The sequence below is a fragment of the Toxorhynchites rutilus genome, chromosome 3, assembly GCF_029784135.1.
Source record: "Toxorhynchites rutilus septentrionalis strain SRP chromosome 3, ASM2978413v1, whole genome shotgun sequence".
NCBI lineage: Eukaryota > Metazoa > Arthropoda > Insecta > Diptera > Culicidae > Toxorhynchites > Toxorhynchites rutilus.
Window position 1 is genome coordinate 327,283,512 of NC_073746.1, and position 12,431 is coordinate 327,295,942.

Consider the following 12,431-nt stretch of genomic DNA (forward strand, 5'->3'; position numbering starts at 1 on the left):
AAGTTCTGCATCGCAAAATGTTTGTCTTGGAGAACTATATAAGTCAAATTTTCTTGTAGAATTTTGAATACAAAAGTTAGAACATAAAACCCTTTTTTTTCATGGTGACCCTAAGAACAACTGTGCTAAATCGGTTGAATTGAAAGATAGAAAAATAATTTGTTCTACAAAGTTGCTTAAAATTACTAAAGCAACAACATTGTCGAGCTATATTTACCTCTCTCTATAAAGATAAGAAAGTTAGATTTTAGATTTTACCTTGAAGGTATGGTCACCTTTTTTTTAACAACATAAAAACGAGCGCTCCATCTTATGTAGAAGAGATGTGTCTAAAACGCGCCTGCCGGGCAATTTGATCCGCCAGCAAGAATAGAAATGCAATGAATATAGGCAATCGTGCTAGTCAATCATAGAATCGTACCATGCAAGTTCTACATTTGTACCATGCTTTAAAAAAATAGGAAAAATAGTTTTCTCTGGATGCGATTTTCGATGTAATTTTCAACGTCATTTCCATAAGGTTTTTGTTGCATGAAACCGATTCAGAGTAGATAACAGTGAGTCATATTTATTGAGTCTAGTTCCCAGTGAATACAGTCGAATTTCACTCGTTGCACTAAGCTCTTAGCCCAATTTGTGAAAGACTTTCACTCGTTGGGCTGAACTGTCAAAGTCGAAAATCGATCGAGGGTCACACCGATTGTTTGTTGTTATGGGAAACGCAGAAAAGTTTTCACACCACTGACGTTTATTTCATTCGTGGTTGAGTTTCGTTCTAGGTTGGATTAATTGGTAAGTTCTTAATGAAGTTTGATATTAAAATTAGCGTAGATTTAATATACGTTCATTTCGATCGCCAGGCTCAAAATGGATGGTTTGCAAGGATCCAGTACGAACGTTAACCGGAAACGGAGGAGCAATTTCCTGACGCTGGTGGAGAAGGTTCGCATAATTGAAGATTTTGAAGCAGGAGGTGGTACGCATGACTTTCTTGGGAAGAAGTACGGCGTAGGATCTTCTACGGTCACGAGAATAATCCAAAAGAAAGAAGCAATTCGTGAGGCGGTGGACAAGTTCAAGGAATATGGTGTAAATAATCGAAAAACATTGAAAGAGCAGACGTTCCCTTTGCTGGAAGAAGCTCTTTACATCTGGATTTTACAGCAGCGGCAGTCCAACATTTTGTTGACAGTCGATATTCTTAAAGCAAAGGCGGAGCTGCTGTTTAAGATGTTCCAGGACCGGGGGCTCTATGCGGTGCACGGTTTTTCTGCTTCGGATGGCTGGATGCATCGTTTTAAGCAGCGGTTTGGATTGCGCGTGAAAGCCGTAACAGGAGAAAAGGCATCGGTAAACGTTAAAGCGTACCTAAATTTCAAGAAGGTTCTACAGAAGAAGATTCAGGAAATGCAGCTATCACTATCCCAAGTCTTTAATGCAGATGAATCTGCCTTGTTCATCAAGCTCCTAGCCACACGCTCTGTCGTTACCTGTGATGAGACCGTGGCAAGCGGACGGAAGCAAAACAAGACAAGGTATACGTTTATGCCTTGCTCCAACATAGATGGTTCCTTAAAGCTTCCGTTGTATTTCATTTGCACTGCTGCCATACCACGAGGAATCAACATCGAAGAACTTCCCGTTTCATATAATAATTCCAAAAAGGCTTGGATGACCAGACTGTTGTTCCGTCAATGGTTCCACGAAGAGTTTGTCCCCGCTGTTATAAAATTTTCGGCCGAGAGAGGATTGGAGCCAAAGGCATTGCTGGTTCTTGATAATTGCACCAGTCATTATGACGTTGACGAATCTCTACAGAGTGACGATGGACTGATTCAAGTGATCTACCTCCCACCAAATGTAACTGCTGAATTCCAGCCAATGGACCAAGCGGTCATCAATGCAATCAAGCGAAAGTATAAAAGAAAACTGATGCTCGCATTAATTCTGGAAAACGAACACTTAAGGTAAATTTCCAAATATTAAACATTAAATTTTTGTAATTAATTCCAAATATAAACACAAAACTATGCGCACGATAGTTTTTCGTCTGTGCTTTTTCAAAATTTAAATTCGAATTCTAATTGAGGTTTTATTTATGTACTTTCCTCTTTAGTTTCGAAGAACGATTGAAGAAGATTAATCTTCAACGGTGTATTTCGTGGTTGGCAACCTCTTGGGAGGAGATATCTGACAAAACTATACGTAATTCGTGGAAGAAATTGATCGATGGTTTGCCGGAGGATGCTGTTAATGTAGACTCGAAAGCGGCCGATGATGACTTCAAAGCGCTTGTGTCCAGGATTGACAGTTTGGCAGGAACAAAAACATCTGAGCAAGATATTGATCTGTGGATCAAAGATCAGGTGTATGATGCTGATCATAATCCAGATTGGGTAACCAGTGAAGTGTTCTCTGATGACGAGATTTTGTCATCAGTTCTCAAGAAAGATCAACCTGAAATGCAAGAAGAATGGTTGGTAGACACAGAAGATGGAAGTAATTCGTTTGATACTTCCATTACTAGTACCGGAGATCCTGATTTTGGCGATGCAATCAAGTCAATTGATTGCCTAGTTCGCTGAATTGAGCACAAATTGATTGGACAACATACAATATAATATAAAATTAATGTAAATGGAGAATAATTCATTTTACGCATCAACTCACATTATGAGCTAACGCCCGAATCTAGGCAAAAAAGATTGCGAGGGGAGGAAGCGAGTGCAATCGAATGAAAACATATCCAATAAAATCGTCAAATTGTTAACTTTTTTACTATATTCACTGTTCATGTTTCAAGCTAAAAAAAATCAATCTGGATAAATTTCCTGTGTAATGATATATAACACAACATATGTCGCAATAACCATTTTGAGTAATATGCGTTTGAAAACTCCTTATAAACCGTTACATTTTTCGTAGAGTGATCCCCCTATATAGAAATCAAAGATATAGTCCTATGTCAAAATGTCTTCAAACGTAATCTTAATGAACAAAAAAGAGCAAAACATCACGATATTTCTAAATCATGTTCGATAAATCACTCAAACAATTGTTTTCACATTCTTCGAAATGACCTCAGCATGTTTTCATAAAATTAAATGTCTTCAAAACGAAGACATGTCTCCACATCTGGCATCTATATTATGTGCTCAGAGAATGTAGGAGCGCGGATTGGAGAATTCTCGCGTAACTTTTGAAAAGGTCCAATGTAACATTTTCGTCAACTCGAGAAAAACGAAGTTGAAGACCCGAACATTAATCTGCGAATTATATTGAAAGGTATCGATCTCTATCGCTACTTTCACCACTAGCAGTCAAGAATAACTCTGAAAAACCAATCGTAACTATTGTTCAGTGATTTGAGCTCAAATTTGAAGCCTAGGAACGAAAAACGTTACATTGGACGTTTTGACTGCCGCGTTTGCACATTGGAAATATTACCTTGCACGATGCGAATCTGAAACTAACTACTAAACAGCAATTCAAATATCAGCATTTCGCTCTGAAGACATATTATTGTTGTTATCACTCGTTGAATTGCACTGAAATCGCTAACAACGCCTGTAAGAAACAAAAACCCAAAACGACCGAAGTACGACTTTGTGTTGTTTTGACTGCTTTGTTACTTCGGACGTTCCGAGCGTCGGAGGAAAGTGGCGTCCGAAGTAACAGCCGAGTGCTTAAAATACGAATCTGCACATTGGATATTTTTTGTATCGGCGATAAAAAGATGAAGAAGATAGATACATGAACGATTGTTTTTGTAATGCATTCAATGATTGAGAACTAAGAGCGTGCATCCATTAACTCGATTTGTTTACTTTTGTTACATAGGACCTTTTCAAAAGTTAAGCGAGAATTAATGCACGAATACTGGGAGAACACGCTCACCGAAGAACCGACTTATTCTTTTCGCTGGTGGGCATGAAGTGAATAGATTGATGGAATCTCTTATTCATACAAGATGTTTCTTTGAGCTTTATTGTCTCTGAGAGAAACAGCTTATGAGCATATTATACTTCTGCTGGGCCATTTAACACCGTATGATTCGTAAATATGAAGTTTGAGCGCCCTACAAAATAAAATTCGTTGCACTTTTGTTAGTCAGTATCTAAGATACAGAACAATTACAGATGACTGAGGGTTAACTAATCTACGTACTGACGTAGTTATTACCTTAATTTTTAAGAGCACGGTCGAGATAAATCCATTCTTGCTTAGGGGATGCGTATTACACACTTCTCCAATAACAACTTTGTCGAAGACAGCTTTTATCTTGACAATAACTGCCGAGCCTTGGATGCAATCTTCCACTTAAATTCGTTCCCTGGACCATTGTGCATTATGTGAGAAGTAAATAGAAATAAAAAGTAAACTACCAATCTGATGAATTATAACGGTGAAGTATAACAAACTCACCCTTTTAATGGGAATTCGAGGAATAATAATCACGAGAATGCTTCTGCTGGCACTGGACCGATTCTTTTCGCTGAACTCCATCATTACAATCGAGATTATGACGATTCGTAACAACTTCAGAAGTAGAATACCAATGCATCGCGTGATTCTTCTCTTTTTTCTTCACCGCCGAACAATCACTGTCACTGCGGATATCATATTTACCGACAATGATTTTTGTTGTGTTCACCGTCCGGGATATTTCCGGCCATAAGATTAGTCGCAATTATTTTGTCATTCTATCCATTAGGTGAAGGGTATGGGTGTGAATGGAATTAATTACTTTTTTCGTCCAATGATTTCTTATCATCATTCACTGCTGTGAGGATATTTTCACTTAATTTCAGCAGCACCTGTCGGGGAGATCAAGTTTCATTCCCGGTAAATCACAGCTTTATTCCGAGCCAAATAAGCTATGACTACACCCAAACTAGCGTTGGCAGAAAACATTTCATCTTTGGCAGAAATGATGTCATTTAGTGTACTGGAGAGTCAAATGCGCAAATAATGAGCTGTTTTAAAAGGTTAAAAATAGTTTGTATGTATGCGTGCAGACATCTCTTTCTGTTTTCTTTTCCCATTTCATTTGGGATCGTGCAAAAAAAAAAGTTCATATGACGTCAATGGGGATCGAACCAAGCCCGGCTGGAATGCAAAGCAATTTTACACGACCAGGCTATCCACATGGCTAATGATGCTTCGGCAGTTGTTCAGCAAATACGTGATAATATTTTACCTGATTATAAAATGAAGTGTTTTCTAAGAGTAAAAAGGAGCACATGAAGGAGAACAATATCTATCTCGGTCTGGGTCGTGTATGTGGCAAAGTATGCGGAAAGCTTATTTGTCTTTTGTTTCGCTCGCTCGTATTAATCTTATATTGCTGTACCATGTATATTATACAAATGCTTACCAGTATTCGTGAGTCATGACATTTTCTGTTATGTTATGTCTCATTTAATGTCATAAATCGGGATGCCAAAACATGAGCTAACAACAAATTTTAGGTGTAGTCTCGGAAGCGAAAACACATTTAATACATCTCTTTTTTGTATTGAGATTGACTTTCTGTGCCTCCAAATTTACAACACAATCTTGATCACCCAAACTTACCCTGGCAGTTTTGTTTCGTGATTTCCAGTAGCCCCGTGACGTTGGATTTTTGAACTCGGAAAAGTTCCAATCTTGAGCTTAAGGTGAAGGTGGATGGAAGCCATTGTAGTAGTTTAGGTAAAACCATGTGTAAAAATGGGGTAATAGTGTTTGTGAGAGATAAGCAAAGCACACGTAAATAGATCAATTCACTTATCAGACTGTGTGGCGCTTCATTGACACGAGTCTTTGAATACATTTGAAACAAAAAAAATGACAACACTAAAGTAAAATGTATGAACGATATGTTCCGATGAACAATTGCAAATATAAATATATATATATATATATATATATATATATATATATATATATATATATATATATATATAGAAGGTGCATTTGCATATGAAGTAAAATTCTGATTATACGCGAGCGTAACATGAGCAAATTTATAACACATGCGAATTGGGGTTCTTTTGGTATTAACAAGTTCTTCCGCATAGGAACTCGATGTTTTCTTAATATTTTCCTTCGTTGATCGTATTGTTTTCACATATTCACGTTGAAGAGCCTTAACCCTTCTCTTCGTTGGCCGAGGCATTTCGATTGAATGTGATACTTTTCCGTTTACTGTTTTTGAAAGCATAGGCAGCCGTGGCAGTGTTCCGAGCTTTGCAATACTATTTGCTTAACCAATGCCAAAGTTACTAAAACTTACATTATAGACTCACTAAACGTAAACATAATAATTGCATTGATATCAACACAATTTTATTCTATTGATTTTCACGACATGAAATGCTATGACTCAGGAATAACATTTTATTGAGTGGTTTTTATAGCTGTTTCGATGATGTTGTCTGGCATCAGTGTCGAAAAAAAACGATACTTTCACCAATACAAACAAAACCATTGCCGAAAATTGGAAAATGAAAATTTAACTTTCAGAGCACTAGCTCGAGTTTTCCGACGTTTTTCACTATACAGTGCGACAGCAGATGAAAATTTAATATCTTGTGAGTAATCGATTAGAGTTTAGTTGATATAACTTGATGGGAAGTGTGCGAAAACGATAATTTTCATCACACTGTTTCGCAAAATTATTGATTTTCTAGCGAGGGGTGAGGGAGGGAGATGATAGAAATGAGCGCCATTGTGGAAGCCATTTGTGGCTAGCTTCCACCTTCACCTTCTTCCTTCACAGTTTACTAGAAGTCCATTAGGGCTTACCGCTAACTTTTTCTTTTCGTTCTTATACGTGGTTTGTCGTTCTCCTGAATAATCACACATAGCATACTATAAGAACGGGGAGATTGACAGAAAAAGATACATGATGATGATAATGGATTAAAGAGACTTTAAATTCTGGGAGTTCAAAAAGATACATTTTTTGTGACTTCCTTTTGATAAATTCAACTCAAGGTTCGATGACATGTTCCGTAGGTTCGCAGAGTGGAAATCTTGAAATGGATGATGGAAAAATAATTAGCGAGTTTGGGGGGATAAATAATATTAGAATAACGGATACCATTATCACCATTCATTCTTGTTAAAGGTTGAAACTTTTCATTCACTCTATTTCGTGCACTTACCAACCAAGGATGTATGAATACAAATCATCTGATGGTAAGATACGACAAGAGCAAAAATATAACGATACCTCTTTGGCTTAGGATGTGTTCATAAACAACCTTCCGGTCTGATCAAACGACCTTCCTCTTTTGGTTCATTATTCCGTCACCGGCTCACCGCTGGAAACTTTATTGCGTAACGATGATTATGAAAATATTTGCCTTTACGATGCGCAAGTAGTAAATTGGATTAAATTTCTTCAAGTTGCCAGCTTGTCATACTTGTTGATCGTATGCCATTTCGACTGGGGCGAAACATCCTCTGGGTATTTAAGAGCTACTGCCACAATTCAGCACAGATCCCTACAGCGGCAATTTTAATTAGAACCTGATGGAATGACAGTACTTGTGCTTGAGGTGCTTTAGGGGTCTGGATGGAATGATGAAATAAAAACACACCGTCTATTTTGATTTTTGGAGTCCATGCAGGTACTCTTCTACACTAACGAGAGAATATGAAATATATATTCAAAATCAAAATGCAACAAATATCAAAACATAATTCACAACCTTTCAACTTTTAGCCAATTTTTGGCGAAGCCTTCAATTTCGTGCAAGAATAGCGGATTTCTTTGTACTACACTTTAAATTGCAGCTCTCAATTAAATTCAAATTGCCTCACAGATTTCCATATCTCCGTCCCAAATCCTCCTGACAGCGTGAGGATAATAATCGAAGGAAAAACGCGAAAACGTGAACCATAAAATCGCAGACCACCTACTCCGCCAACTCGACAGGAAGAGGACTGCGCTGTTCTTACAGAGGAGAGCTGAGCAGGAAAAACGTTGATAAGTTTACGCTTTTTATTTGCAGGAATTACTCCTCTCCGCCATTTCCGGAAGTTTTTGAAACAAAACAAAAATAGAAACGTTCGTCGCAAGGAAGTTTATTTTTCCGATTCTCGGTACGTTTTACTTGTAAGTGTTTTTTTTTGTTGCTTCTTTTTATTGTGTACATATTAATTTGCTTTCATTCGCTTACACCCCCGCTTTCTATACTTCGCTATGATCCCAGCGAAGGAACCGCGTATTCTCGATTAAGACAAATCGTGGCTTCCCTCCGCTTCGTCTAGAAAATTTCGCTCGACATAGGATGATGTTGTTATGGTCTGGAAAAGTATAAATTTACGTCTCGTTTTATGCCTTCTCCGCGGTTGTGGAATGTGGCTTCATCAGTTTCTATTTTGTTTTTTATTCATGTTACAGAGCGACAAAAAAATTTACCAACAGTAAAACATGCAACATTTCCGTAAATTTAGGTGGGCACAACATTGTTTCAACCCTCAATCACAATTAAATATTGACGCTTTTTTTGAATAACTTTGTGACCTCTTAATCGACAGTGGAATGAGAAAAAAATTGTGGCCTTCCAGTTGGTGAAACTTGCTTCCTTTCTACGACGAAGAACGTTTGACCATCAAATTCTTTTGCGGTGAGTGGGGCCTTATGTTTGTTGGTAGTGGCATTTAGGATAGATTGGATTTCAACTGAATCTTCCATGAAGTTCCCTAACATATACATCGTCTTCGAAGGTTGCCCTCTGCCATTCCCGCATTGTTTCACATTTCGATAATCACGTAATAAGCTCATTGTTTTTTTTTTATTCTTTATTATAGAGACTTTCAGCCGTAGGCTGGTTCATCTCTTTTAAGCTCATTGTCCCCAGGCGATTAATCATTGTCTCACGATATTGTGCCGTCTCATGATCTAATTAAAAGAAAACTTCAGCTTCGGAAGCAGGAGCTGTGAAAGGTGTGCGATACGGGGGAAGACTAAATCACATAAATCAAGACGGCAACACCGTTCCGGCAATTCCCTACGATATTCAGGGTCGGCAATGTCGAGTAGACAGGGTGCTTGATTGGGAGAAAGTTTTCCCAGCATCCAGTTGTGGGGAAGGCTTATGTTGAAGACGGGTGAAACCAAGGAACTCATAAGTGCAGACTGGAGCATACACACTGCTTCAGCATACACATCTTCATTTTGAGTTTTTCGAGCAAATGAGCTGAGTACAATTGCTTTATGAGCATGTGAGTGTCTGGGTATGGGATGCCAAATCAAATCTTGTGGTTTGTTGTCCTGGTCTGTTGGGAAGACAGTTGGCATGCTGGATTTATATGCTCCGATTACGAGCAAATCATGCTTCGCTGAGTTGCTTTGTTGATATACGAAGCAGTATCAAATTCTGAGGGAATGGTAGTTTTGCTATAGATTACGGAAAGCGGTGAGGTGAAGTGCTCACAAAATTGTATAATGAAGTACAGTTACGATTCAGAGCTTCTAGCTCAACCTTGGTGATACCCCTAACATATTTCTACCGGTGTTTGCTATATGATAAAATGTTGTCCTTTCGGTAACAGTTGAGACCGTTGAGCGTGTGAATACGTGTCCTGAGTCATTTAACCTTACAATGATACGATTGCAGACCGCAGAGATTCTGTCAATGCTTCTAATCATTCTTCAATGCTACAATCAGCAGATGGAGTACGTTAGTATCGGATACTGATGTTTAATTATCAGCGATTAGAAATATTACAAATATTACTTTGATTTCATTGTGATTTCAGATGATTCGAGTAAATGTGCGCACGCGATGAGAAACATTGTTTCATATATGGGTAGGTTAACACAGAACAGTGCTTGAGTGGTCTCCTTTAAAAAAGAGATGGATTTGTCAGAGAAGATCCCACATATCGACATGTTATCGATGGTAGTTTACGGCCAATTTTTAATTTCATTATATTCCTCTGTAACATTTTTTGTTATGGAGTATGAGCAAAGCTCTGCCATTAAAAATATTGAACTTTTCAAGATTTTGACTATACTTTACATAATTCGTTGGAACGCAAAGAGTACGCTTCGAAACACAAATCTAATACTTTCAATCAAAAGCTGACTTTCCTCTAAACAGTGTCCTCACATCATTCTGTTGATGAAATAAAGTAACATCATTTGAACACATCATCAATGCCACTTTGCAAGGTAAATGTGAATTGCAGCTAAGGTTTGAGGTTAAACGGGTAGTATTTATAGTACGTGTCTCCGCCCATATAGTTTCTGAGATTAGAGTAGATTGGCTACCCGATAATGATGTAGAGATGTGATCGAATATAATCAAGATGCTTGATCTATAATGATCGATGGTTTATTTTCGACTGGCCCTGAACATTTCGTGTCCTATTTATACGATTGGCTCATAGTCAAAGGAATTGCGATTGATTCTTTGGTCGGGTTCCTTCTCGAATGTTCGCTATAAACAATACGCTTTGTATAGCGGATTCATTTCTATCCGTTCCTATTCTGACAATTGGGTTGTTATTGTTTCTGTGTTGTGATTGTTTACATATTGTTGGTGTGCTGTTGTGTTTCGAGAGGTGTAATGTATATCAGGTTTTTGTGCCCGATGAAAAGGTAAGTGACAATATATAATAATGTTAAATAACTAAAGGGTGTGTCACATCAAATTGCATCACGGAAAAAAACGCTGTAGAAATTTAATTTTTAGGAATTATATCTTCAGCTTTCGCTTATAATCAGATAAGAGTGTATAGATCACATTGACCATGCTTCACTGTCAATTTTTCGTAAATTTGGAAAAATGTCGTCGAACGAAAAAAAAGCGTCGTGAATTAATCCTGCGCACTCATTTCGAGAATCCGGAGTTGTCACATCGGGACATCGGTAAGATGCTGGGAATCGTCCAATCCACGGTCAGCAGAGTACTAAAACGATACTTCGAGAACCTAACCATCTACCGGAAGGTGAAGAACGGCAAAAATGGATGCTCCGTCAGTGAAAAAGATCACAAGCGCGTAGTTTAGCAGTTTAGACGTGATCCGAGAAGTTCGGTCCGGGATGTCGCCAATAAGCTGAATTTGTCAAGTTCATTCGTCCAGAGGACCAAGCAGCGAGAGGGCCTGCGTACATACAAGGTTCAGAAGGCTCCTAACCGCGACGAAAGGCAAAACATGGTGGGGAAGACGTGAGCCCGGAAGCTGTACACCGAAATGCTGACGAAGCCGCATTGCCTGGTAATGGACGACGAAACCTACGTCAAAGCGGACTTTCGTCAGCTGCCGGGCCTGTTGTTCTTCTCCGCAGAGGACAAATTCAGCGTTCCGGAGGAGATTCGCAAGCAGAAACTATCCAAGTTTGCCAAAAAGTACATGGTGTGGCAAGCGATCTGCTCTTGCGGAAAGCGGAGCGCCCCCTTCGTGATGACCGGCACGGTAAACGGGCAGGTTTACCTTAAGGAGTGCCTACAGAAGCGCTTACTACCACTATTGAAGCAGCACGAGGGCCCGACCATCTTCTGGCCGGATCTCGCTTCGTGCCACTATTCAAAGGACGGGTTGGAGTGGTACGAAGCCAACGGGGTCACCTTCGTGCCAAAGGAAATGAACCCGCCCGGAGGGAGCTTCGCCCAATAGAGAAGGCCCTCCGGAAGAACCCAAAAGTTGTCAAATCGGAGGCGGACTTCAAGAGAAAATGGATTTCTGTTCAAAAAAAACTACAACCTGACGTTGTACAGAATCTTATGGACGGGGTAAAGAGGAAGGTGCGAGCATACGGGCTTGGGCTCGAAGTATGAATAAAAAGAAAATGCCAAAAGTTGTTTAATAGTTTTTATTTCACTGTCTGAAAGTTTTCAAAAGGATCGGTCTACTGGGCGAATTTCTACAGCGTTTTTTCCGTGATGCAATTTGATGTGACACACCCTTTAGACTAATTGCACTTTTTTCAGGTGCGGACACAGGTGGATATGCTGCTGGTTTTGTGAAGTGTTTTTAGTGCTTAGTTTTGTAGTTTAGTGCTTTGTTTTGTAGCAACTGCCCAACAAACGAATCAATATGCAACGCCTAATTGTTTGTATACTACAAGGCAGTAATCACTGCTCTGGACTTCTGGGGAAAAATCATTTTACGTTTCAACACGACACATTGGTTTTTTTTCTTTATGGCACTCCCACATCACAAGACCAATCAATACGATTGACACGTGCCTCCGGCCATTCAAATAAACGAGTTCAATTTCCATTTTTGAACAATTTTTCGAACTTTACTCCACAAATAGTTGATAACTAACTTATTACTTGTAATTACGTTAGTCGAAGATACAGCTCCTATCTACATAGTTCATAAGAATCGATGATATTGTCCATTTTTTGTTTCTATTGTATAAAATAAGCTGATTACAATAACCTTCAACATTTTTTCCTTATTTTAAAGGATGTAGACAGCGA

The 12,431-nt window shown here is 38.8% G+C and overlaps 1 protein-coding gene across 1 annotated transcript; it reads left to right on the plus strand.

Annotated features, from left to right (window-relative positions):
* The first annotated feature begins 867 nt into the window (after positions 1-867).
* Positions 868-2,585, plus strand: LOC129774555 (tigger transposable element-derived protein 2-like). The gene is made up of 2 exons (XM_055778316.1): positions 868-1,967; positions 2,117-2,585. The coding sequence occupies exons 1-2, from the start codon at positions 868-870 to the stop codon at positions 2,583-2,585; spliced, it is 1,569 nt and encodes a 522-aa protein (XP_055634291.1).
* The last annotated feature ends 9,846 nt before the right edge of the window (positions 2,586-12,431 follow it).

Bases quoted from the DNA above. Each gene is read 5' to 3' on its own strand.
- LOC129774555 (XM_055778316.1), top strand. From the start codon at position 868: ATGGATGGTTTGCAAGGATCCAGTACGAACGTTAACCGGAAACGGAGG. The intron at 1,968-2,116 runs GTAAATTTCCAA...TTTCCTCTTTAG, and splicing joins CTGGAAAACGAACACTTAAG to TTTCGAAGAACGATTGAAGA.